Source organism: Bos indicus x Bos taurus, chromosome 2 (assembly GCF_003369695.1).
Source record: "Bos indicus x Bos taurus breed Angus x Brahman F1 hybrid chromosome 2, Bos_hybrid_MaternalHap_v2.0, whole genome shotgun sequence".
NCBI classification, from domain to species: Eukaryota; Metazoa; Chordata; class Mammalia; order Artiodactyla; family Bovidae; genus Bos; species Bos indicus x Bos taurus.
Genome location: NC_040077.1, coordinates 36,375,301 through 36,402,941, shown reverse-complemented (window position 1 = coordinate 36,402,941; position 27,641 = coordinate 36,375,301). Strand labels below are relative to the sequence as shown.

Below are 27,641 nucleotides of genomic sequence, written 5' to 3'. Positions count from 1 at the left end.
AAATGTCATCTGCCTAAATTGCTACCCAAGGATGCAGGTTTTTGAAATACTCTAGGTGGTCTCCCTAGAAGTTATTTCACAGTTTGACTACTGTCTAAGATTCTCATGGGAGGGAGTCAATCATGGCTGCTCTTTGATTTTAGTTAAATCTGAAGATTAAAAGTCCGGTCCCCTATAGTGTTCAGAGATGTGGGCCCCGGGTCCGTTTTGCAGAATGAACAACCCATGCTTCTTGGACTTTGTTACCCTGGTCAGGTTAAACTTACTTATTAATGACTAAGTAATGAAAAATCTACAATTTTGTATTTACTGCTTAATCAACTTTACAAAAAATCTGCTTCTTAATCCTTTCATCTGAGCATATCTAGCTATATTTAAAATGGTTTCATTTGTCAGTATTTTCACATAATAGTTTATTTAGCAATTTTTTATTCTACTTCTTCCCACTTACTTTTATATACCATCTACTTATTCTTATATTGATCATTTTTTAATGGCTGTTCCAATATACCATTGAGTTCATATATAATAAAATACTTAAACATTTCTGTACCACTGGGTAATTAGGTTATAATGCTATTATCGGAGACGGCAATGGCACCCCACTCCAGTACTCTTGCCTGGAAAATCCCATGGACGGAGGAGCCTGGTAGGCTGCAGTCCATGGGGTCGCTAGAGTCGGACACGACTGAGCGACTTCACTTTTACTTTTCACTTTCATGCACTGGAGAAGGACATGGCAACCCACTCCAGTGTTCTTGCCTAGAGAATCCCAGGGATGGGGGAGCCAGGTGGGCTGCCGTCTATGGGGTCGCGCAGAGTCGGACACGACTGAAGCGACTTAGCAGCAGCAGCAGCAATGCTATTATAATTAGTGAGTGCTTCACTAAGATTTTCAAAAATATAATATTTATTTTAAAAGGTTTCCTTAAGAAAAATTCTAATGACTAAATTATTGAAAAAGAAAATCAACACATTTTAACTCACCAAGCTTTGAACAAAACTGTCTGGCTTCTGAGAAACTGTGCAATGCCTGGTCGGACGTGTAACAGTGGTCCCTGTACTGAACCCACTGTGACTTGTTCCCTTTTACTCCTGGACATCTTGATGAGTAAGTATAAGAGGACACCTCTTTAGCTGTAAAAAGTGTTAGACATAACTGTGAAAATGCACAGAAAAATATGACTGGCTTTTAAAATTTCACTGACGCCATGGTTTCTGTAGGTAAGAGGCATTCAACTTCAATACACATCAGAGGGGGCTACAGCCCACACTCTGAGAACGCAATCTCATTAGCTTTTTGGAAAACCATTTTTTAAAAAACTGAGAATACAGAGGAAAGTACTTAACTCTCTAAGATGAATTTAGACTAAAGTAAAAATAACTGGAAAGACAGAATCGAGAAGAAAAGACAAGGCTGGGTAGGCCTGTAACAAATTTGAAATAATAATTAAAATTCTTTCTTTCTTTGGATTCCTTTTTGTATTGATCACAAAGACCTACTTTTACCTTGCCATAAAAAAAAAAATCATACCCACATTGAAAACTTGGTAACTTGCTTACAAAGCACAACAGACCAGCACTGAAAAATCTGTCTCAAGCCAAAAAAAAAGTAGGTGTGGCTTCTCAGCTCTGAATAATTCCCCTGGTTTCCATGTAAACTGTTTAATTTTCAGTCGTTCTGTATAACACAAGAAGCCTGTGTAATGAAGCCTGTCCCCCTTAACACCATTGTTAATTCCAACTGGAGAGTATGAGAACTGGAAAGTAAATTGCCAACATCCCGTTGACCAGGTACAGATTGTCTGAATCAATATCTGATCTGGTATGGCCAGCAGTCGCAACCCATACCATTGTTCTCTACGCATTATGGATGGTCTGCATGTCCTTCAGTGATTGAAGGCTTTCCTGCTTTTGTTCCTCATTGCAGTTTGGTAGAATTCTTTTCATTTATGATCCCTATGATTCCAGAAGAATAACTACTGCCCCTTTCTTCTCCACTGAGAGACTTCAGGATGGTTTCCCATTCCTTACTCTGCTTCTCTATCCTGTTTCTCCCCTCGGGCTCAATCTTTTTTGAAATCTAGTTATTTGATTGGCTTCTGCCTCCACACTTTTCACTAATGCCACTAGTTTGGGCTCTAAGTCTTCCTTCAGTTTGAAAATTGATTACTCCTGGGTAAGTTTCCTAGCTGCAGGTGACCAAAAGTCATCTAAAAATTAACCTGTGGAGTCTGTAAGACTTGTGACAATTCTTTGTTAAGGCTGTGGTGGAGGAAGATGCTACTAACAAGTGTTTGATTCTATCATACTGGGAAAATAGTATCCCTGACAAAAAATACACTGCTGACTACTCTATCACTGCACAGGCAATGGTGAGTGTTTCTTTAGATTCAAGACATGCCGAACACTGGCCACCAATGCATGGCTAGGATGAGTGTACTTTTATGAATGGGTTGGCTTTAAAAACAATTCTTCATCCACTGGGAACATATGGAAATGCCTTATCTTCAAAGTCTGTTTGTTTCTAGTCCAAGCTGCAAATGGCCTGTCTTAGACAGCATATATTTTCTTTTCTTACTGTTCTTTAGGGAGTTTTGCTTCCAACTCTCACATTTTTTTTTTCCTTGCAAGGGCCAGCCACGTGGTAAGTTTGTTACATTCCTGTCAAGAAGATTCCATTTTGTTTGAAAGGGGATAAAATATACATTATGTAAAATTTACCATTTTAACTATTTTTCACTGTACAGTTCAATGGCATGAAGTACATTCACATTATTAAGCAATCATCACCACCATCCACCTGCAAACTGTTTCATCTTGCAAAACTGAAACTCTGCTCCAATTAAATAATAACACCTCATTCTTTCTTCCCTGCAGCAATCACCATTCTACTTTCTATAGTAGAAATATTTGGAGAATGTTTAGTTACACAGAACATTTCTTTACTACAGAGATTCTTTTCTATAAAAACTTTCAGAATCATTAATATGGTAAATCACCTAAGATTTTTCTCAAATCTATATCCTGTGGAACCGTTTTTTAAAAAGGAGAATCTCACTGTGAAATTAAAATTCACAAATTCTAGAGTAAAACTCACTGAGTAACAGAACAATTGAAAGTCTTTGAGAACAAATTCCTTGAATGGGCATATCATATTTGTTTCTCTCCACAAAGTATCAAAATTATTTTGCTAGGATTTGTGAATAAACCTTATTTAATATCTATAAAAATTATTTTCCATATTTAATCAGGTACATAAAACAAATGTCATGTTTTAGTAAATATACAGCTATTTGAAATCAAGTCTTACATTCTGTAGGTTTATAACAAATAGCACCATCCTTAACAGACTTGCAGTTTTCATGCTTCCAAATTCCTTTTGGATCCAAGACAACACAATTTCCAGCAGATTTTTTATCTTTCCATGGAATATAGTCAAAGGCACTGCCATCAGACCATTCAAAACTTGATTCACTTCCCTGTATTAAGAATAATAGTGATAATCTGAATTCATATGTATGACTTCAAAAGAACATTGAGATGAACATGCATACTTTCATAAATATAGGAATGTAGTGTTAATTATTTGCTTATAAGTACTACAGACCTGAACATATTTGTAAAACCAGGGATTTACTTTTGATGCAGTGATTTGAGACATTTGCTCTGGCATATAATTTAAATAGGACTTTAGAGATAGTGTTACTACACTCTATCTCTAGATTTCATTTTTTAAGGATGAGTTTATATAACACTAGAAATTATATGACATGGAAATGGCTTCCATTTGTCACAATTACAGGTTTACAATCCCAATCTTCATATTACTCTAAATATTGTTTTTTATGTTTTATAGCTTTGTGGTTTGTGTCCTTGGCTTGATTTTTTTCATATTACAGAAGTTATCAAGCAGCAAGAGGCTGGAAGAGAAAAATAGTTCCCAAGAAATTCATATAGGAAGATTACTTTTGATTTGTCCTTCATTCTTTAATCATAATTTGCCATCCTTTTACTTTTCCCACTTTATTTAGATTAGGCCTCCATTCTAATCTCAACAGACTGTTTTTTTGTATACTAGATATCATTATCAGTACATTTATATATGTATACTACTTAATAGGATTCAAATAGTGGCACAAAAGGCATGTTTACCAGCAGATTACTTTCAAATAGTGTCAATTTCTAGGGGGAAGTGGGGAGAAAATATACATCTATATTTTAGATGTAGTTAAGAGTTTTACTTGGCACTTTATATAATTTTTTTTAACTTTTATTTTGTATTGGGGTATAGTCAATTAACTGGAGAAGGAAATGGCAAGCCACTCCAGTGTTCTTGCCTGGAGAATCCCAGGGACAGCGGAGCCTGGTGGGCTGCCATCTATGGGGTCGCACAGGGTCTGACACGACTGAAGCGACTTAGCAGCAGCAGAGTCAATTAACAATGTTGTGACAGTTTCAGGTGAACAATAAAGGGACTCAGCCATACGTATACATGTATCCATTCTCATCCCAATACAAATTTTGTGCTAATAATCCTCTATTAAGGAACATATCATCACCCCCATTTGACAGATAAGGAAATAAGCTTGCAAAGGTATAATAACTTGCTTGTGGTCACCCAATATGTAGATAGAAGACCTGCCACTCATATTGGAAATCAGATTTTTCTGATCCTAAGCCATTCCCTTTTTACCAGCTCTCCAACTGGTCTATCCCAAATAGGTTACAGTGGTGTTGATGAGATACTAATCTACTGAGTCCTTAGGATGGCGTGGCAGTGTCTAGGGCAGCTGCGGTCCTGGCCAGTTGCCCTGGTGTACTCTACAAACACAATTTTCTATCTGTTCTACATTGTGAAAAGATAGAAAGCACTATGGTATGCGAATGCAATCCCAGGACTTAATCTGATGTTATACTTTGAGTTAATATTTTATGCTCAAATTTCCGACCCTCGAATATACTTGAAAAGTTTCTGGAAAACAAAACAAGACTTACATCATGACTTGAGAGCCCAACCCATAGTGGAAATCCGTCACGCTTTACGATATCTTCCAGAAAAAGCTGGCCATTTTGGTCATGAACACTTGCCAAATGACCTCCACTTTGAGAACATGCATTTAATGCTCCATACCATGTTACCTTTTTTTGAATAACATTATAAATACCATCTTCATATGGAATAAACTGTGGCAGAGTAGTATTATATTCTTCCTTGTAGTCAACTATAATATTTAAATTAAAAGTGTTAGTGATTAAATTTAAATTATTTAAAATACATAATTTGGGTAATATTGGACATACAACCATTTCAAAAGTTAAATAAAATTGGACTATAAGAAGGTCAAATGCATACTTTCTTTTTCTTATCGCCACAGCTTATTTAATAAGCTCTTACCTATTACAGTTGTCTGGGTGATTAAAAAAAGGCACAAACAATGTCTTTCATTTAAGGAGCTCACCTATTAGTTGGGCACAGAAAACACTAGCACCTGAAGTGAGGGCAAAACAATGAACCACTAGAACACTTGTGACTGACTAGGAAAGGAAAGATTCATCTGGATTAGGAGTCAGAAAACCTTTTTAATAAACTAGGTCTCCAGACTTTGGTTAGCTGAAATTAGTTCTAAAAAGAAATATGGTAACAAGAAAGCCAACTAAAAACAATCAATCAACTACGGTAATAACAAGACCACAATTATGTGGGTATTTCAAAGGGAAACAGAAGCCATGTTAAAGAGCTCCAGCAGCCAAATCTGGAAAAAATCAAGGAAAATATTAAAATAATATAGTCTATTATAGCCCAAAGTATAAAAAAATAACCATGAGCCCAAACTGATATGAATAAATGCCTAAATAAATTTTTAGATGGAAGAGAATAGACAACTCTCCTATGTAGAACTCCAAGTTATTTATATAGATACTCCCCACTGCAGGAAGGTAGAAAATAACTCTCCATTCCCTCAGTGAGGACTGAGTATGGTAACTTCCTTACAAAGAGTACGCTATGGGAGGTGGGAAGAAGAGCAACTCTGTAGTGAAGGAAGCTAACAAACATTACCTTGACCCCGGTGATCAAGGTCAAAATCCACAGTGACAAGTAATAAGTTACGTTGACAGCATATATCCTTCATAGGACGTGATGAGAATGACATTTTACCTCTTTGGCTTTTTCCCTAAACCCCAAACCCATAACTCCAGTTTAACCATGAGAAAAAGATCAGCCAACCCAAACTGAGGGACAGTCTACAAATCACATGACCAGTGCTTCTCAAAATTGTCAAGAAAAGCAAAAATCTGAAAAACTATCATAGCCAAGAAGAACCTAAGTGAACATGATGACCAAGTGTAATGTAGTATACTGGATGGACTCCTGAACACAAAAATAACATGAAGTAAAAACTAAGGAAGTCTGAACAATATATAGACTTTAGGTAATAATAATCTACCAATATTGGTTTATTTGTTGTAACAAATGTCCCATACTTAAGACAGATGTCAACAACAGGGAAAACAGGTTATGGTGTATATGGGAACTCTCTGTACTATCTTTGCAACTTTTCTATAAATCTAAAACTATTCTAAAATGAAAGTTTTATTTAAAAAAAAAAAAAAAGAAAGAAGGTAGAAGACATCATGGCAGGAAAAAAACCCATAATTAAAGGTACAAGTAAGAAAGGGTATACACTGTACATGGACAATTAAGAGATCAGCCTGGCAGGAAAAGATCTTCTTCGAACCAAAAACGGTGGGAAAAATGGAGACTGGGAGGAAGCCTAGAAATTTAGAAGAGACACTGGTTTCTAAAAAGTCTCAAAGGCTTACAGGAACTCAAAATAACTGATAGTAGGGAATTCCTGGAGATTGTTGATAGAAGTGGTATATCCGAAAGTTATTCTCCAGGAGTATGAAGGGAAAAGGTGGGCCCAGATGTGACTGTGATGGGCTCCTAGCAGAGGGCTTAGAGCAGAATGGCCATAATAACAGTTTTTAAGCTGTAAAAAATTTAAACCCGATATACATTAAAAAATAGACTTATTTAAGGAATTAGGCAAACTTGAGAAACATTCATTTTTAGCCTAGACTGTCAAAACTACCTACATACACTTTCTTATGCATAGAAATTTTATCCATCTTTCAAGGCCCAAACAAGTTTTTCCCCTTCTCCTCAATGCATTCTTAATTTTCATTATATCTGTTTTCACTGGTGTCTTTTGATTTCTCAACAAATTTAAGCCTGTACATACTAAATAACCTAAGACTAACCTACATAAAACAATAATAAACATTTAACGCTGTTTTCCCAACTGCATTCATTTTAATCCTTGAGATCAAGACCATGACAACAGGGAGTGTGTGTTCCTTCCTCTAAAACCTCCGTAGTGCTTCTCATGATACTGAATACAGGGGAGCTACTCAAAAAGTTCAATTGCATAATGCCCACTAATGGAGCTAATGGCTTTGCATTCTCTTTCGCTGGAGTAGAAACTCTGCCTTAGCATACTTACCCATTTCAATTTTACAAGCCAGAATGCTGTGCTGGTGAAAGTATAGTAAGTCTCCAACAACATTAAAGGTTTGAATATCCCAGAAGCCATCAGTACTCAAGCCAGCAATAAACTTGCCATCTTTTATAGCTGGTCTTCCTGATCTCCAGTGTGTATATGACAGCGTGGTCTTATCAGACCACCTAAGAGAATTATCTAGAAAAGAAACATTTTTTTTCTATGCTTAAAGATTAAATTAAGACTTGAATTACAGTTACGAGGTTAATATCTCAAACTCAAGTAATTTTCTTTTTCCCCAACATTCTAAAGGTTGTATACTTATGTGTTTCTCTAAAATAGCTTCCAATTTTAACAGTAAACAATGCTTATTTTCAACATAGAAAGTACAAATTATAAATATTAAAACTAAAATTTACTTACAATTCTATCATCCTGAAATAATTTAACATTTTGTTGTTACTTCATCCAATATTCATTTTTTCTACATATATGTTTAATTGTGATGAAAATTAACATAACTATTTAAAAAATTAACATGTTATAAAACTAGTGGTAGAAAACTGGACTTAAACTATGCACAATTTATGTCAACTGATTTTTTCGGTTGCAGTGAGGTGAATGGGGGCTACTCTCTAATTGCTATGCATGGGCTGCTCACTGCAGTGGCTTCTCTGGCTCTAGGCGCATGGGCTCAGTAGCTCTGGCACACGGGCCTAGATGCTCCACGGCATGTGGGATCTTCCTGGACCAGGGATCAAACCCATGTCTCCTCTATTGGCAGGTAGATTCTTAATCCCTGGACCACCAGGGAAGTCCTCAGTTGTTTCTGATGATATAACTAAGAAAGCACAGCAGAGGGTACAATTGAAATCTCTTAACTATATCCTGGGTCTAGTTTCTGCTGCTCCACACAGGATCACTGTTTCCTCAGTCACTTTCAGGTAAAGCTAGAATTCTTGTGTGGAGAGTCCCATGGACACAGGAGCCTGGAGGACGACAGGCCATGGGGTCGCAAATAGTTGGACTGACAACTAACACTTTCACTTTTCTTCACTGGGAAGTTTCTACCTAGTTCCTCTCCATTTTTTCCCATCCTCAAATCTGAGTATTCAAGCATCATTAGAAAAAAGATGGGCAACTAAATACTATCATGATGAACTTATCTTCAGCTGGCAACCCAAGCCTTAGTCATTGCTTGATAGCTTAATTTTTGTTAACTCATCTGCAAGAAAATCTTCAGTAATTTTTAGAAAGAGACAGGTTAGATAGCAAAGAGCAGACTATTTTTAAAATGGCCAGATTTGAGTAATTTAGCTTCTTTGTCTACCCTACCTCTAGCTATCACTGTCCTGTGCCTCTCATTCAGCCCCCTCTTTGGGTAAATGTATGTTTTTGAGGCTTTGTGCCCAAAGAGTGATTTTTTCCTAATTTCAAAACTTTATGATTTTTAGGATACCTCTTAATGAGTATCTTTCTAAATTGGTCTTACTTCTATTACTAGAGTCTGTGTTTTTTAAAAAGTTTCATAGCAATTATATCTTGGGTTTGTAGCACTTACAATCTCAAATATTCTAGTCCATTGACAGACTATGTGTCTCCTTTTTCTAATGTATACCCCAAGCCAATGATATAAACCCAAAAATGCAACGTTAGAAGTGTATTTCTATTCTCACTCAGGTCATACACCTAGAAATATAAAGTAAGTATTAGACATTTATGTGGGAGTGCAGTCATTTTTAGTTAGTCTTGTACTGCTAGGAGGGAGAGTGGAAAAAGGAAATAATTTTCCACCATTAAACTCCAAGCTTGGTGGGAAAGGTATTTTAGTGGCAGGGCAGAGACACAAAACCTGTCTTGGTATCTGTGTAAGTTATGCTAAGTTCATAATTATAATTTTGTATGTTGATATAATCACAGTGTGATAAACAAGTAGTTCATAATAAACTATGAATATAGAAAAAAAACCAGTAGATTTACAACTTACTTTCATAAGTTATACCTAATATGACCCATGAAGCCATGTAATTGTAATGTAGAAGCTGCTCAAGAACAAAGTTGTTCTCTTTTTCATCTCGAATACTCAGAATATGTGATTTTGGATCTGTTAAATAAAAAAATAGCCAATAATTTAAATAATTATTTAGAACACTTTGTTTGATAATTTAGCAATTTTTACTTCCCAGCTTAATACACTTCAAAACAAACAACAGTAGAAAATAAGTAAGAGATATAAATGAAAACCATCTTGTTACTACAATGAATAGGTTGAGAAGTTTTCAAACATTTTGATCTTAAATTTGGTCTCATAGAATAGTGGAAAACTAGAAGTTGAGTAGAGAATTTGAAACACTGATTTGCTTTTCCTCACAAGGCTTATTTTGAGTTGGTATAAATCCATATATATTCATGATACAATGTCAAAGATTGTAACAAATAAAACCTCTTGAATGGGCTAAAAGTAAAAAATCTTCCTTTTTCTTAGAGATCACTGTTTTATAGGAAGGCTTTAAAAGTTTAATATTTCCCAAAGTGTGTTCCTCAGGGGTTCCTCAGAAAAGAGTTACATTGAAAAGAGCTTTACAAACATTGGTTAACCAAAGTTAAACTACTTCATTCATGCCAGTATTTCTCAAAGTACATGCTAATGTATATTTGATAATGTTTTAACAGGAAACAAAGATGTGTGAAATTTCTCATCCTTGTTCTTTTACTAAGAATCTTTTTTTTTTTTTTTTAATAGAACACCTCTTAAAAGTAGTGTTCCACAGAGCACACTTTGGGGAATAATGGTCTGATATCTTCCATACGAATTTTCTACAAAGTTGATGGGTCCACTGTTAAAAAGTCATAAATCCTCAGTCGATCTCATACGAAATATCTGGATAACCTTGAGAGCTAAAAGTATGAAATATGTATTTCTTTTAAGCAGAGGTGCTTCTTTACAACTTGTCTAAGCTTTCAACCACTCAGACTGACCTATTTTCTCTTTGCCCACAGCCTAAGTTGATTTAACATCCCATTCTCTAGTCTCAGTGTCATTTCTTTTCCCTTGTAAGTAGAATCCACTTTGTTTATACACGGAAAGACACACTAGTTCTCGAATGGACAGGTTAAAAATGGAGGAACTCCTATACTGTTACCATTCTCACTAAACACAAATTTTAATACTTTGTCATTGACAATGAAGAAATGAGGAGATGGGTATTTTTGAGTTCTAGTTACTACTGCTAATTAGAAATATTTATAATACACTCAGGCGAGTTTGGTTAGTTTTAAGAGCGTGATGCAACATACAATGGCTATATAGCATACTTACTCAGTGTCTTGCACTTAGAATGAACCTCATCTTGTGTTGGCACTCTGTATCTATTTTCTGTTATCAAGAAATTGTAGCAAGAGTTCTGAAATGGTATCCATGGAGTGCTTAGAACAGGAGATGGACACTGAAAACTGGCAACTGGTTTGACCTCTTTCTTAGTCTCATCTAGAAAAAGAATTAATGGTAAGAATTCTAATTACATATATAAATATTAAATCATGTTCATAGTAATTAGACTTGATTTGTAGGAAATATTCAGGAAGCCAAGAAATAATAACTTGGCGATGCTTGTTCTGTTTATGCTTGAATAAAATGTGACCTCTTAACTGGCTTTCTGTAGGAAAGAAATTATTTAATACAATTTTCTTTCCCCTGATGTGGAATGAGTAGAATAATATGGATAATGAAGTGTTATTAGGTTAAATGCAGTTTCTGTGTTCCTGCATTGCCAGACTTCAAATACAAGGGGCCACTTCAGAGAAACAATACAAACATAATAATAAGTACCTAAATATAACTTTGGGAATTCACCTTCAGTTTTCTGGTTAATGACATCTTCTCTAATTTTAAAGAAATATTTATGAAATATGTGATGTTCTAAACAAGTTATTGCTCTAACCAAAGCAAATAGAAATAATTTAAAATCTGACACCTAGAAAATCTAAATTCAGCTTTTTTTTTTCATTTTATGAAAAGGCTATACATTAAAAAAGATGCAAATAAGGATATGCTCTACTCAAAGCCAATCAAACTGATTCAATATGTGGTAGAGACCATTCAGTACAGTATTTCTCCCAGCTCACGGCAACTCCCTTTGTGAATTAGTCTTTTTTTCTAACCACAAACCCACAAGTGTGGGCCCCTAAAAGTTGTAAAACCACTTTCCTCTGACTGGGCTAGAGACTGCATATCTGACTCAGCTGAGTCTATCAGATTCTCTCTACAGATATGAAAAGTGGGATTCAGTTCAGTCAATTCACCTCCAGTTCTGGCTAAAATCGAAAGCTGCAGAGCTGCCATGTTTCACCATGTGCAGAGAAGCAGGAAGTATATAAAGATAAGAGTGCAGATCCACAGACAGAAACAGAACAGAGAGGTGGAAGACCTCTGGCTTACGGACCCGTTTTCCTCGAAGGTGCAGCTCTATCCCCATCCCCGTTTCTGAAGATCTAAGTTTCTCTGAAGTGAGCTCATTACTGTTACTCGCAACCAAATAAATCTTAGCGGTGACTCATAAAACAAATGTGAAGTATTGAAAAGAATTGCAAAAGAATGCCCACAGATGTAAGTTTTCCATAAGAACATAAACAAAAAGGTACACAAAATGAGGCTAACAAGGACTTTAAACTCAAAGGTCAATTACTATCATCTGTTGACGGAAATAAAGATAAAATATATCTAAAATAACAAGTTAATGACAAAATATTTAACATTTAATGATTCTTGATTACAAATTTTCACAATAAATTTTGTTGTAAAAAGGACAAGTTTATAATTGCTTTATAATTTTAAAACAAGATTTCAAATCCATTTCCCCCAAATTCCACTACTCATAAGACTGATAACAATTAAAGAATTAAAATACTTGAAATTAGCATACTTCCTGAATAATAGCAAATAGCGCCTGGTTGATTATTATCGCAATCAGATGTTTTCCAGAATCCATCAGTGTCTAATACTACACAGTCTTCAAGTTGTTCGTTATTTTCAGCCCAGCGACTAAATTGAAGATGTTTCCCATCTGACCAACCAAAATTGAGTTCATCCTGGAAGGTGGAGAAATATATTTTAAGTGACAATCCTTCATCTTGTCCCTATGGTTTGATTTTGACCCTTGTGGTCGATCTAAGGGCTTCCCTGGTGGCTTAGACAGTAAAGAATCCTCCTGCAATGCAGGACTCCTGGGTTTGATCCCTGGGTAGGGAATATCCCCTGGAGAAGGGAATGGCTACCCACTCCAGTATTCTTGCCTGGAGAATTCCATAGACAGAGGAACCTAATGGGCTACAGTCCACAGGGTCACAAAGAGTTGGACACGACTGAGCGTGACTTTTAATTTTACCTTATATTTAGCACATATTTACAAAGCACTTACTACAATCAGGCATGGTTTTAAGTACTTTGCAAATATTATATAATTCTTACAACAACCATATAAGGCACCCAGGTACTATCATATATCCATTTTATAGTTGAGGAAACTGAAGTCATGTACCATCACACAGAGTGTAAAACCATAGTGAGCTGGGATTCAAATCCAGGCCATTAGACCCTGGAGTCCATGGTCTAAACCATTATACTTTGCTGCCTCACACATAATTAGAACCATTGGTTGTTGGAAATCAGAGAGTTAAAATGGAGTGAGGACCACTGTGAGTGCTGATTAACTTAGAGATAATATGTAGTAGTGGAAAGAACATGGGTTTGGAGCTAAGCATACTAGTTTTGAATTCTGGTTCAGTCATTTGTCAGCTTTTGATTGTGATATTGCTGCTGCTGCTGCTAAGTCGCTTCAGTCGTGTCCAACTCTGTGCGACCCCAGAGACGGCAGCCCACCAGGCTCCCACGTACCCAGGATTCTCCAGGCAAGAACACTGGAGTGGGTTGCCAATTTCCTTCTCCAATGCATGAAAGTGAAAAGTGAAAGTGAAGTTGCTCAGTCGTGTCAGACTCTAGCGACCCCATGGACTGCAGCCTACCAGGCTCCTCTGTCCATGGGATTTTCTAGGCAAAAGTACTGGAGTGGGGTGCCATTGCCTCACCTTGCCACATTTCCATCCCCTCTTCTATTAAATGGATGTGACACTTAATCTCATGGGTTAGAATCAATGGGGTAACGTGTAAGACACATAAATCAGTGGCTAGCTGGCACACAATAAGAGCTACATGGGTGTTCAGTTCAGTTCAGTTCAGTCGCTCAGTCATGTCTGACTCTTTGTGATCCCATGAATCGCAGCATGTCAGGCCTCCCTGTCCATCACCAACTTCCAGAGTTCACTCAGACTCACGTCCATCCAGTCAGTGATGCCATCCAGCCATCTCATCCTCTGTCGTCCCCTTTTCCTCCTGCCCCCAACCCCTGTTAGCTCCTTTTTAAACTCTCAGGCCCTGTGGATCTCATACCACTGTTTTCACACTTGTCTTTGAAGAGAAACTTCCTTATTCAGTACATTCTATTGTGTGCTAGAAATCTGTGAACATCTATCTTTGCATCCTGATAAAAGCATGACCACCTGTCTTGAGAGACGCTTTCAAGGTAGCTACAGATGTGCAGGTGATGGGTTGTGAAGTATAGGCCTGCCTGAGCTCTCCTGTGGTGCTGCCAGGGCACCAGGCCTTACACACTGACCCACTGAGGCATGCTTTCCTGAAGCCCATGGCAATTTAGCATTACTGGCTTAAGCGGAACATTGGGCAAAGGCCACATACAGTCCCCTTAGTGAATGAAAAATAGCAAAGGCAGTCAAACCTCAACACCACCAACTATTTCATCCAGAATTGTTCTCCACCAGCATTCCTAAAAGATGATGCTGTGAAAGTGCTACATTCAATATGCCAGCAAATTTGGAAAATTCAGCAGTGGCCACAAGACTGGAAAAGGTCAGTTTTCATTCCAATCCCAAAGAAAGGCAATGCCAAAGAATACTCAACCTAATGCGCAATTGCACTCATCTCACATGCTAGTAAAGTAATGCTCAAAATTCTCCAAGCCAGGGTTCAATAGTACATGAACTGTGAACTTCCAGATGTTCAAGCTGGATTTAGAAAAGGCAGAGGAACCAGAGATCAAATTGCCAACATTTGCTGGACCATTGAAAAAGCAAGAGAGTTTCAGAAAAACATCTACTTCTTCTTCATTGACTATGCCAAAGCCTTTGACTGTGTGGACCACAACAAACTGTGAAAAATTCTGAAAGAGATGGGCATACCAGTCCACCTGACCTGCCTGTTGAGAAATAGTATGCAGTCAAGAAGCAACGGTTAGAACTGGACATGGAACAACAGACTGGTTCCAAATAGGAAAAGGAGTTACGTCAAGGCTGTATCTTATATGCAGAGTACATCATGAGAAATGCTGGACTGGAAGAAACACAAGCTGGAATCAAGATTGCCGGGAGAAATATCAATAACCTCAGATATGCAGATGACACCACTCTTATGGCAGAAAGTGAAGAAGAACTAAAGAGCCTCTTGATGAAAGTGAAAGAGGAGAGTGAAAAAGTTGGCTTAAAACTCAACATTCAGAAAACTAAGATCCCTGGCATCTGGTCCCATCACTTCATGGCAAATAGATGGGGAAACAATGGAAACAATGACAGACTTTATTTTTTTGGGCTCCAAAATCACTGCAGATGGTGACTGCAGCCATGAAATTAAAAGATGCTTACTCCTTGGAAGAAAAGTTATGACCAACCTAGAAAGCATATTAAAAAGCAGAGACTTACTTTACCAATAAAGATCCACTAGTCAAGGCTATGGTTCTTCCAGTAGTCATGTATGGATGTGATAGTTAGACTATAAAGAAAGCTGAGTGCTGAATAACTGATGATTTTGAATGGTGGTGTTGGAGGAGACTCTTGAGAGTCTCTTGGACTGCAAGGAGATCCAACCAGTCCATCCTAGAGGAAATCAGTCCTGAACATTCATTGGAAGGACTGATGCTGAAGCTGAAACTCCAGTACTTTGGCCACCTGATGTGAAGAACTGACTCATTTGAAAAGACTCTGATGTGGAAAAGATTGAAGGCAGGAGGAGAAGGGGATGACAGAGGACGAGATGGTTGGATGGCATCAATGACTCAATGGACATGAGTTTGAGTAAACTCCAGGAGTTGGCAATGGACAGGGAGGCCTGGCGTGCTGTAGTCCATGGGATGGCAAAGAGTTGGACACAACTGAGCGATTAAACTGATCTGAACTGAGCATTCCAGTTGTAAAGTTGTAGCCAGTTAATTTCTAAACCAAGTGGCCTCAAATGTGGCCCTTTGTCCCTGTGATGTTGCCAGTACTGGGTATTACCCTGGATTCCTTCTCCCTTGCTACACTCCCAACTAACCCAGGTCCTTGGACCTTTGGAACTTCCTTGTAGATAAGCCATCCCATTCCCTCCATCTCTTTTTTGAACACTAAGTCTGTTTACTAAGACTGTAAATATCTCTTCACTGAATTCTAGACCTTGATGGATCTTAATTAAAACCTGTCTTTTCTAACAGAGCAAGTTCCTTTCAGCACCCACAAGGGAAGGCTATTTGCTTTTCTTAATCTCAGATACCACAGAGCCATGAGAATGAGGTCATGGGTATTTTTATCTACTTTAGTAATTTCCTTTGAGGTTTATGCCCTTATCACTGCAACCGCCCAGAGTCCTTGCTTCTCTCTGACATTCACTGAGGTCTTGGCCCCCTGCCCATCTCTGACATTCACTAAGGAGACGCCCCATGTCTTGCTCTGTCCTCCTGGTCTTACCTCTAACTTAGGGAGTTCTGTGTTCATGTGGTTGACTCACCCTGTTCCCAAACCTTCTTGACTTCCTCTTCTAGACTTTCACTTCAATGTACTAGTGACCTGCTGTCACAGTCACACTCCGGACTTCCTATAACCTGCAACTGCTGTGCTGCAGACAGTGTAAACACGCCTCAGTCCAGACCATCATCATTTCCTGCACTGATGTCTACAAGAAACTCTAACTGGTCTTCTGTCTCAGGACTTCTCACTTCCTTCCCCAGCTTCTCCACAGCATAATTTTTGTCAAGTCAAAATCCGATGTTGTTACTACCATGCTTAGAATCTTTCAAAACCTCCCACTGTTTTTAGTATAAACTTTCATTTCTTTATATCCTGCCATGTGCCAAAGATTTAAGGCAGTTTATGAAAATATATAATAAATAGCTACATAAAATATGTTGAAGAGCAAAAGGGAAAAGAGAAAAAGAGGTGAAGATTGAAAACAGAATAAGAAAGAAGACCAAAATCATCAAGTGGGAGAAAAAAGTTACAAAACTGTATGATACCAACTGTCTTAAAAATAAATACATGTGCACAGAAAAATAACCTGAAGGATATATACTAAACATTTAAATCGGTTTATCACTAGATACTGGGGATTACAGGTGATTTCAATTTTATTTTTTAAATTTATTCTAACTTTACAATTTTTCTCCAGTGACAACACTGCTTTTCTTTTAAAAGGTTTAATGTGATTAAAACTAGGAAATGTAATAACTGATTACCAGCTTCACAAGAGACACAGTGATGCGTTTCACATAATGCCAAACATGAAAGAGAAAGGAAGTAAAAGCAATGCTATGAAGGAACTGATACTGTGAAGTCTAGGGAAGCTGTTCAAGCTGACAATCTGGCTTGAACTAAGGGTATATTTTAAAATCCAGAGTTTTGGAGAAACTATTCGTCTAGTCAAGGCTATGGTTTTTCCAGTGGTCATGTATGGATGTGAGAGTTGGATTGTGAAGAAAGCTGAGCGCCGAAGAATTGATGCTTTTGAACTGTGGTGTTGGAGAAGACTCTTGAGAGTCCCTTGGACTGCAAGGAGATCCAACCAGTCCATCCTAAAGGAGATCAGTCCTGGGTGTTCACTGGAAGGACTGATGCTGAGGCTGAAACTCCAATACTTTGGCCACCTCATGCGAAGAGTTGACTCATTGGAAAAGACCCTAATGCTGGGAGGGATTGGGGGCAGGAGGAGAAGGGGACAACAGAGGATGAGATGGATGGATGGCATCACCGACTCGATGCACATGAGTCTGGGTGGACTCTGGGAGTTGGTGACGGACAGGGAGGCCTGGCGTGCTGTAGTTCATGGGTTGCAAAGAGTTGGACATGACTGAGTGACTGAACTGAACTGATTCTTCAAGCAGTTTCTAAGTACTGTTTTTTTTTTTTTTTTAATTGAGCTTCTGAAAAATGCTGGTGGTAATAAATTTAAAGTTTGTCAAAGATTATGTTCACTTCTGAGTTTAAGTTTTTCATCCACTCTTCAGTTCAACTTGGGGTTTGTGCAAGGATTGAATCGTCTTTCATTATTTTTTCTCCAGACAACCCTAAAACCATCTTGGTACACTGAGGGTTATCCTACAGCCTCCATGCCTCAGGTTTGCTTCACAATGCCATGGATGCTTCTCTCCTACTCTCCCGATTAACTTCTCTCTAAGAGTGGATTAGGAATACTGGTTTAGGTGACACTTATCTAACTGGGCTTTATGGGTCACTCGCTGCACAGATGCAGGAAGCAAAGTTCACATTACCATCTTTGAAAATGGCACCCCTATCAATAGACAACATATGCAGCCTTATATACCAGCCCTAGATATTAACTTTAAATTCATTTCATCAGGCAAAGCATCAAATCATTACAAAGAAGGCTCAGAAAAGAGGCAAAAAAGGACTACGATGCTGACAGAAATAATAGAGCTCTATTTTAAAGACAATTCCCTATTAATTTTAGCCAAAAGATTTAGGAGCATAAATATTCCTGTTCATGCTATATGTATGTAATTCAGTGTCAGGAATTAATAGGAGACTAGCATTTGTTGTTGGGCTAAGAGATGAATGAGAAGTACCCAAGATCAGAGTTGGAGATAGGGTGAATTGCTCTTCTAATTCCTTTGTAGAGTGGCTTAATTTCACTTTGCTTATTCAGAAAGGGATAAAAAGCCCTTTAATGACGTCCATGGGCTTCCACTCATCCAACCCCCTGTGATTTTGTAACTGCCCTTCCCCTCTCCTTTTCATTGGCTGAGGAGAGATGGCAGCTCCAGATTCCAGCTCCATCTTTGATTAGAATAAATAAAAAGAAGTGCTCAGTTACATACCATTGGACATTTTTCTAAAGCTAAACAATAAAGCAGCAAATCAGTGGGAAAATGATTGCCACTAAAAATTACATACTTGACGAAATTCATTCACTGGAGTAAGATTTTATGATCTCTGGGTTTTTTTAGTGTGATAGGAGAGATGCTGTGTGCAATAAAAAAATGTCACATTCCGTCACCCCATCCTGGCAATCGGGACTGAAAACTTACGTCATGACTGGAGAGTCCAATCCACAAAGAAGAGTTGCGGACGACCGCCTGCACAGTCAGGAAGGCCTGCTGGTAAGGGTCTGTGATGCTCACCAGGCGCATGTTTTCTTTCTGACACTCTCTTAGAGCATCGGTCCAAGTCAGGGTCTTCAGGATTATTTTGTACAGGTTATTTTGATACTTCATAGTCTCTGTAGTATTCCACAAGGTCTGTCTGCTTTCAATTTCTGTGTGTAAAAGAAAAAAAAAACAAAACACCCCCTTGGTAAGTCATGAGATAGCTTTTGAAATTTCTCCCTATAATAATGTACTTTAGGTATTACTTATCTATTTGTTTTAGACTTTGGGTAGGATAACTAGGTATGTTTTATAAATAATTCTGTTTTAGTTGATCTGATTTGGGAAGGGGAAAAATAAAACTGGAGTGCAGTAAGATTACCATTTCAGATTGGTGTCAGATTCTTTCTTTCTTTGAACTGCTTCAACAAGAGAAGGTGTTAAGTCTCCCTTTACAAGTTTTCATCTGGGAGAACCCACAAAAAATGTATGAAACCACCCTTAGAGGATATATTTGCTTTATTGATTTGCAATACTTCTCTGAATTAAGGCAGTTACTAAAAAGTATAAGACACATGAGTAAAGATTAATTTAGCAAAAAGTTCTTCAGAAGCACATGAATTAGCTACTTGAGATTCTCATTATATGACAAAGGATTTCTTTTTTAAAATCATTTGTTAAAAACTTACTGTGACCAATGAAAACAATTTAATAAAAAATATTTTGAAAATATAGATGATGTCTACTTTTAAGTACATATTTTATTTTTATGTGGATTATAGGATAAGGCTTAGTGTTTGATCCATTTATAATGCTTCATATCCTTTTATTTTTTTGAGAGCTAAATTTAACCATGAATGTTTACACCAAGTTCAGTTACAAACATTTTTTTCTCCTCTTTTCCTCATGATAGAAAGCAAAATCTGAAAAATCCCAGAGTAAAAAGAACAAAGTGCAACCATAATTTACTGTCATTAGACAACTCCTATTAACAAATTCCATTAAATACTTAATTTTGATATTTAATTATGGCAATGATCTTGAAAGAAAATCACACTGTATTCAATACTTGAGCTAATTTTACTCACATGGATGTAGCCATGCTAAAATGTTAAAGAAGCTATATGATTACAAATATTAATTAATTTATAAGATTCTTTTGTGTGAAAACATACTGTACATCTCTAACAACATAAAGTACCATAGTTATCTAAATAATGATCTATACCTGAGTATTTCTGACATAGAGACAGAGTATGGTGTTCACTACAGGAAGTAAAATTCCACATCCCAGTAAAAGGTGATTTTTGGAGGTTGAGCATTACAGCACAGTGGTAAGATGCCTCTTCATCAAAAATCTAAACAAAAAGGCAAATATGTATAAGCAATCATTAAACTAACAGTCTGAGGATCCCAGTAAGATAATTTTATGTTCCAAATTGGATTTTTCTTCCTATAGAAAAATCCATTAGGGAGTTGACCATGAAATCACTAAGAAAATCCTGATAAACTTTCAAAACATGGGAAAAGGGCAATTAACTTTAGAAATCACAAACCAAAATAGTAGTAATATTGATAATACATCTTCAAAACAGATAAGAAAACCTGTTAGAAGACAAAAGCAATTATAGTAATATTTAACACTCTGCTCTCATACTTAACATTGCAAGTAAGCAAAAAGTGATGACAATTAATTTAACTTATTAGATGCTTACAAACTTTTTATAATGACAAATGGTGTCCCACACAAGAGAGAACTCACCTTAAAGCTTTGATCCTATACTTGTCACTATGAAACATCCATAAATAAAAGTATCTATTTAGATTTCATTTGTTGACCACAAATAAGTAACATTAGACATGAAAATTTATTCAAAGTATATTATCCCTACACTATTCTAAATGTTTGAAACGTATTACTCTTAGAAAAATAAGAAAAGTAAGCTTATTCTGAGTTGGCAATGGACAGGGAGGCCTGGTGTGCTGCGGTTCATGGGGTTGCAAAGAGTTGGACACCATTGAGCGACTAAACTGAACTGAACTGAAGCTTATCCAAGGAGCTATAATATATTTTTTAAAAATACTACATGCATGCATACATCAGAGAAAGCAATGGCACCCCACTCCAGTACTCTTGCCTGGAAAATCCCATGGATGGAGGAGCCTGGTAGGCTGCAGTCCATGAGGTCGCTAAGAGTCACAACATGACTGAGCGACTTCACTTTCACTTTTCACTTTCCTGCATTGGAGAAGGAAATGGCAACCCACTCCAGTGTTCTTGCTTGGAGAATCCCAGGGATGGGGGAGCCTGGTGGGCTGCCGTCTATGGGGTCACGCAGAGTCGGACACGACTGAAGCGACTTAGCAGCATGCATACATACTAAGTTGTTTCAGTCATGTCTGACTCTTTGCGACCTCGTGGATTGTAGCCCACCAGGTTCCTCTGTCCATGGGAACCCATGTCTTTTACATCTCCTGCATTGGTAGGTGGGTTCTTTACCACTAGCACCACCTGAAAGTCAAAGTTGCTCAGTCATGTCCAACTCTTTGCAACCTCATGGACTATACAGTCCATGGAATTCTCCAGGCCAGAATACTGGAGTAGGTAGCCTTTCCCTCCTCCAGGGCATCTTTATAAATAAAAAACTGAGGTTTAAGAGAAGTGAACTTCCTAGAGCATACTAAATGGCTGAATGGAATTCAAATCCAGACACTCTGACTCTAGAGTTTAGCCCTCAACTACTGTACCAAATCCCTTTATGATTAAAGAATGATCTTGGAACAGGATTATAATACCATGTGGTTTTGTTCCTTCAAACTTTCAGAGAAAGATAACTTCCCAGGCTGAGTCATAATCTTAAAACACAAAGGCAGAAAACTACCTAGTTCATCTTATGAAGCTGACACAATCAGAAAAAAAAAATCTAACAGTATGGCATTAAAAAATTAACTCTATGAACAGAGATGAAAATATTCCCAAATAAAATTCTAACAAGTCTAATTCAGTAGAGTAGTAAAATAATAATCCACTTTCAGTAATTAGGTTTTATTACTGAAATTAGGTTTTATTTAGGATTCAGTAATTAGGTTTTATTTAGGAGATAAAAATGGTTTTAACACAATATCTATCAATGGGCCACACATCCATGGGCCTAATGGGAAAAACTATATTACACAATTTTAATAGATGTTGAAAATAAATTTTAGAAAATCTACTACTTATCCTTGAATAAAAATTTAAGATAAACTAGTTACAGAATGATATATCTTGAACAAAAAGTACACATCAAATATAAAAATGAAAGACTATAGGACAAAGATAGTCCTATTAGAGTCCAGATCAAGTGTAAGATATTATTTAATACTCCTGGTATTTACCATGGTTCTGGAAGGCTTACCACATGTAGTGAAGTGTGAACTGTTATTTGCAAATTATGATTATCTAATTAGAAAACCCAATAAAATCTAGTGAAAAACTCTGAGTAGTAAGAGTTTTTAGTAAGAGGGATACCTATGAAATAAATGTACAAAAATTCCCAAACAATAGGTTTCCTATACATCAATAAGAAAATTTTTAAAAGCTGCCATTCTCAATGGCAATAAGAAAGATAATTTCTATGAAAACATCACTGAGGAATTTAAAAGGAAGACTTGAATTAGTGGAGAGACATGTTACACCATATTCTTGAGGAAAGATTAATAAAGAGATATCAGTTCTTCCTAAAATGTTGTCAAATTCTCACCAGATATTTGCTATTTAATTGTTTAGAGTGGAAATTAAGTAAACAATTCTAGTTTGCCTTGAAGAATAGACATAACAGCTAAAAATTTTTAAAAGCAAATAATAAAGGATAACTAATCCTATTATATTTTTTTGAAATATGGGAACATGGTAGTATTTAGAGCAGTGTGAGAGCTATACAGGAGTATGTCTCATACATAGATGCACACATACACACACACTTCACATATGATAAAGAAGGCATTCTATATTGATTTTAACAAATGGAAGTACATGCAATAAATGATGCCAGAAAATTGGCCAGGATTAAGGAACAGGATTAAGTACCCATTGACAATATATACCATACACCATTGATGGAACATGTTGTCAGAATAAAAAGGCAAGCTATAAAACAAAATGAAGAAAATAAAGGCATATACTTAACTAACTAACATTATAACCTTAAAAGAATGGAGAAAAAAGGAAATAAATAGAGTTAAACATGTAACAAAAAAATCAAAACTTATTTCTGTAATATTTTTGTTATTTAGAAAAATCCTATGAAAATATTTGCAGTAAATACAAGAAACACAGGGTTTGCACAGTTAATGTTTACACAGTCATAAAAACAGTAAGAACTACAACAAGACTTTGACAGATAAATTTTCAAAGAATAAAAAATTCACATTTGATGAAATTAAAATTATTACTGAATTTATATGCTTTTATTAGAAATCAGAGAAATAGAAATCTAACAAATGCTTTTACTAGAAATCAGAAAATATGATATCACTTAAACTAACAAATTAGCAAGCATCTTTAAAGATAATGCTCCTTAGAGCACTTTAGTAGAGGCAATGTAGTAAAGAAGCTAAGAATACTGCCTCTACAGACTCAGATTTAAAAACCAACTCTGCATGTATACCCTGAATGACTTCTGGCAAGTTATGTGACTCTCTGTCTCTGCATTTCTAAGATAGGAGAGGAGTGCAGACTGTTTCACATTTTTTGTGCAGATCAAATGAAATGATACATGTGATGCATTAGTAGAATGTATGACACATTAGCTGCTCAATAAATGTTGGAAATTATTAATATACTGGTATAAGTTATGACCAACCTAGATAGCATATTCAAAAGCAGAGACATTACTTTGCCAACAAAGGTTCGTCTAGTCCAGGCTATGGTTTTTCCTGTGGTCATGTATGGATGTGAGAGTTGGACTGTGAAGAAAGCTGAGTGCCGAAGAATCGATGCTTTTGAACTGTGGTGTTGGAGAAGGCTCCCGAGAGTCCCTTGGACTGCAAGGAGATCCAACCAGTCCATTCTGAAGGAGATCAGCCCTGGGATTTCTTTGGAAGAAATAATGCTAAGGCTGAAACTCCAGTACTTTGGCCACCTCATGCGAAGAGTTGACTCATTGGGAAAGACTCTGATGCTGGGAGGGATTGGGGGCAAGAGGAGAAGGGGACGACAGGATGAGATGGCTGGATGGCATCACTGACTCGATGGACGTGAGCCTGGGTGAACTCCGGGAGTTGGTAATGGACAGGGAGGCCTGGCGTGCTGTGATTAATGGGGTCGCAAAGAGTCGGACACGACTGAGCGACTGATCTGATCTGATCTGATGAACAGAAGAGTAATCACAACACAATGCTGACAAAAAAACAAACTCATAAACCTTCCTGGAAAGCAATTTGTTAACCAGAGTTTTGTAACTACTTATATCTTTTGATCTGGCTACCTAAATCTATCCTAAGGAGGTAACCTGAAATATATAGCAAAGATTATACACAAAGATGTTAACTGCAGCTATTTAAGATTATGCAAAACTGAAAACAATGGAAACATCCAGCATTGTTTAGGTAAATGATGGCATATATATCAAGAAATATTGTGCAACCATCAAAATGGTTATCAAGTATATCCTTTAATGGCATAAGAAACTATTGATACTTATATAATACTAAATGAGAAAAGTAGATACAATAGTATATACTCTTATCTATGTCAAGAAGACAGTGTATAGAAAAGTCCTAGAAGAAAAAGGCTGAAATATTCATTGTGATTCCCTAGATCAGGATTCAAATATGGTTTGAGATTCATTTAGTAGGTCATGAAATCACTTCAGTGGATCCTGATTCTTAGTTGTGATAATGAAATAGAATAGGATAGAATACAGAAAATAGATTGACTATACTAGACTAAAGCAGACTAGAATAGAAAGCAATATAAGCTCTAAGGGTAAGTATTACCCGAAATTTTTGTTTCAATTCAGTATTATGTTTATATCTATGTGCTAAATGGTTCTTTAAATGTGTTTCTTACTATGGGGCATAAGTTAAAAGTTTAAAAGCTACCAGACTAAATAAGGGAGAAGGCAATGGCACCCCACTCCAGTACTCTTGCCTGGAGAATCCCAGGGATGAGGGAGTCTGGTGGGCTGCCATTCTTGGGGTCCCACAGAGTCAGACATGACTGAAGTGACTTAGCAGCAGCAGCAGCAGCCTAAATATAAGCAGGATGTAGGTTGATATTTTTCTTTATGTTGTTTACTCTTTTATAAATTCCAAATTTTCTATAATAACCGAGCATTATTTTGATATTTTCTTTGTAATAATTACATGTTTCAGTGCCCTTTGCCATCAAAGTCAATCTTGAGCAAAGTTCCATTGCATCAGTTATATCACTTAATGTCATCTAGCATGTACTTTTGGAATTCAATTTTAAACCCTTAATAATTTTTGCTTTCTGTGCAAAAGGTGGTTTGTATCCAGCAAATAAGGAAGACAGAAGCAATGGACAGTAATATCATGATACAGGATCAGATCAGATCAGTCGCTCAGTCCTGTCCGACTCTTTGCGACCCCATGAGTCGCAGCATGCCAGGCCTCCCTGTCCATCACCAACTCCCGGAGTTCACCCAGGCTCACGTCCATCGAGTCAGTGATGCCATCCAGCCATCTCATCCTCTGTCGTCCCCTTCTCCTTCTGCCCCCAATCCCTCCGAGCATCAGAGTCTTTTCCAATGAGTCAACTTTTCACATGAGGTGTCCAAAGTACTGGAGTTTCAGCTTTAGCATCATTCCTTCCAAAGAAATCCCAGGGCTGATCTCCTTCAGAATGGACTGGTTGGATCTCCTTGCAGTCCAAGGGACTCTCAAGAGTCTTCTCCAACACCACAGTTCAAAAGCATCAATTCTTCAGTGCTCAGCCTTCTTCACAGTCCAACTCTCACATCCATACATGACCACAGGAAAAACCATAGCCTGGACTAGACGAACCTTTGTTGGCAAAGTAATGTCTCTGCTTTTGAATATGCTATGTAGGTTGGTCATAACTTTCCTTCCAAGGAGTAAGCGTCTTTTAATTTCATGGCTGCAGTCACCATCTGTAGTGATTTTGGAGCCCAGAAAAACAAAGTCTGACACTGTTACCACTGTTTCCCCATCTATTTCCCATGAAGTGGTGGGACCGGATGCCATGATCTTTGTTTTCTGAATGTTGAGCTTTAAGCCAACTTTTTCACTCTCCTCTTTCACTTTCATCAAGAGGCTTTTTAGTTCCTCTTCACTTTCTGCCATAAGGGTGGTGTCATCTGCATATCTGAAGCTATTGATATTTCTCCCAGCAATCTTGATTCCAGCCTGTGTTTCTTCCAGTCCAGCGTTTCTCATGATGTACTCTGCATATAAGTTAAATAAACAGGGTGACAATACATACCCTTGACGAACTCCTTTTCCTATTTGAAACCAGTCTGTTGTTCCATGTCCAGTTCTAACTGTTGCTTCCTGACCTGCATACAAATTTCTCAAGAGGCAGATCAGGTGGTCTGGTATCCCCATCTCTTTCAGAATTTTCCACAGTTTATTGTGATCCACACAGTCAAAGGCTTTAGCATAGTCAATAAAGCAGAAATAGATGTTTCTCTGGAACTCTCTTGCTTTTCCCATGATCCAGCGGATGTTGGCAATTTGATCTCTGGTTCCTCTGCCTTTTCTTAAACCAGCTTGAACATCAGGAAGTTCACGGTTCACATATTGCTGAAGCCTAGCTTGGAGAATTTTGAGCATTACTTTACTAGCGTGTGAGATGAGTGCAATCATGCAGTAGTTTGAGCATTCTTTGGCATTGCCTTTCTTTGGGATTGGAATGAAAACTGACCTCCTCCAGTCCTGTGGCCACTGCTGAGTTTTCCAAATTTGCTGGTATATTGAGTGCAGCAGTTTCACAGCATCATCTTTCAGGATTTGGAATAGCTCAACTGGAATTCCATCACCTCCACTAGCTTTGTTCGTAGTGATGCTTTCTAAGGCTCACTTGACTTCACATTCCAGGATGTCTGGCTCTAGGTCAGTGATCACACCATCGTAATTATCTGGGTCGTGAAGATCTTTTTTGTACAGTTCTTCTGTGTATTCTTGCCATCTCTTCTTAATATCTTCTGCTTCTGTTAGGTCCATACCATTTCTGTCCTTTATCGAGCTCATCTTTGCATGAAATGTTCCTTTGGTATCTCTGATTTTCTTGAAGAGATCCCTAGTCTTTCCCATTCTGTTGTTTTCCTCTATTTCTTTGCATTGATCACTGAAGAAGGCTTTCTTATCTCTTCTTGCTATTCTTTGGAACTCTGCATTCAGATGTTTATATCTTTCCTTTTCACTTCTCTTCTTTTCACAGCTATTTGTAAGGCCTCCCCAGACAGCCATTTTGCTTTTTTGCATTTCTTTTCTATGGGAATGGTCTTGATCCCTGTCTCCTGTACAATATCACGAACCTCCGTCCATAGTTCATCAGGCACTCTATCTATCAGATCTAGTCCCTTAAATCTATTTCTCACTTCCACTGTATAATCATAAGGGATTTGATTTAGGTCATACCTGAATGGTCTAGTGGTTTAATAATGCCTTCTTGCCTTCTACAGCTTCTTTACATTTAGATCTTTGGGAAAAATGATCACCAATCACCAATTTTGTACTTTTTTCCTCAGAAGAC

The 27,641-nt window shown here is 37.3% G+C and overlaps 1 protein-coding gene across 2 annotated transcripts in view; it reads right to left on the bottom strand.

Annotated features, from left to right (window-relative positions):
• LOC113903541 (CD302 antigen) overlaps positions 1-27,641 on the bottom strand; it is a 124,446-nt gene that overhangs the window by 40,239 nt on the left and 56,566 nt on the right. For both annotated transcript variants that reach the window (XM_027559875.1, XM_027559858.1), the window contains exons 24-32: positions 20,151-20,280; positions 18,866-19,092; positions 12,428-12,593; positions 10,825-10,992; positions 9,493-9,609; positions 7,509-7,703; positions 4,999-5,225; positions 3,314-3,482; positions 988-1,137 (exon numbers count right to left, since the gene is read on the bottom strand). In XM_027559875.1, coding sequence (XP_027415676.1) covers positions 988-1,137; positions 3,314-3,482; positions 4,999-5,225; positions 7,509-7,703; positions 9,493-9,609; positions 10,825-10,992; positions 12,428-12,593; positions 18,866-19,092; positions 20,151-20,280 — 1,549 coding nt within the window. The remainder of the gene's footprint in view (positions 1-987; positions 1,138-3,313; positions 3,483-4,998; positions 5,226-7,508; positions 7,704-9,492; positions 9,610-10,824; positions 10,993-12,427; positions 12,594-18,865; positions 19,093-20,150; positions 20,281-27,641) is intronic.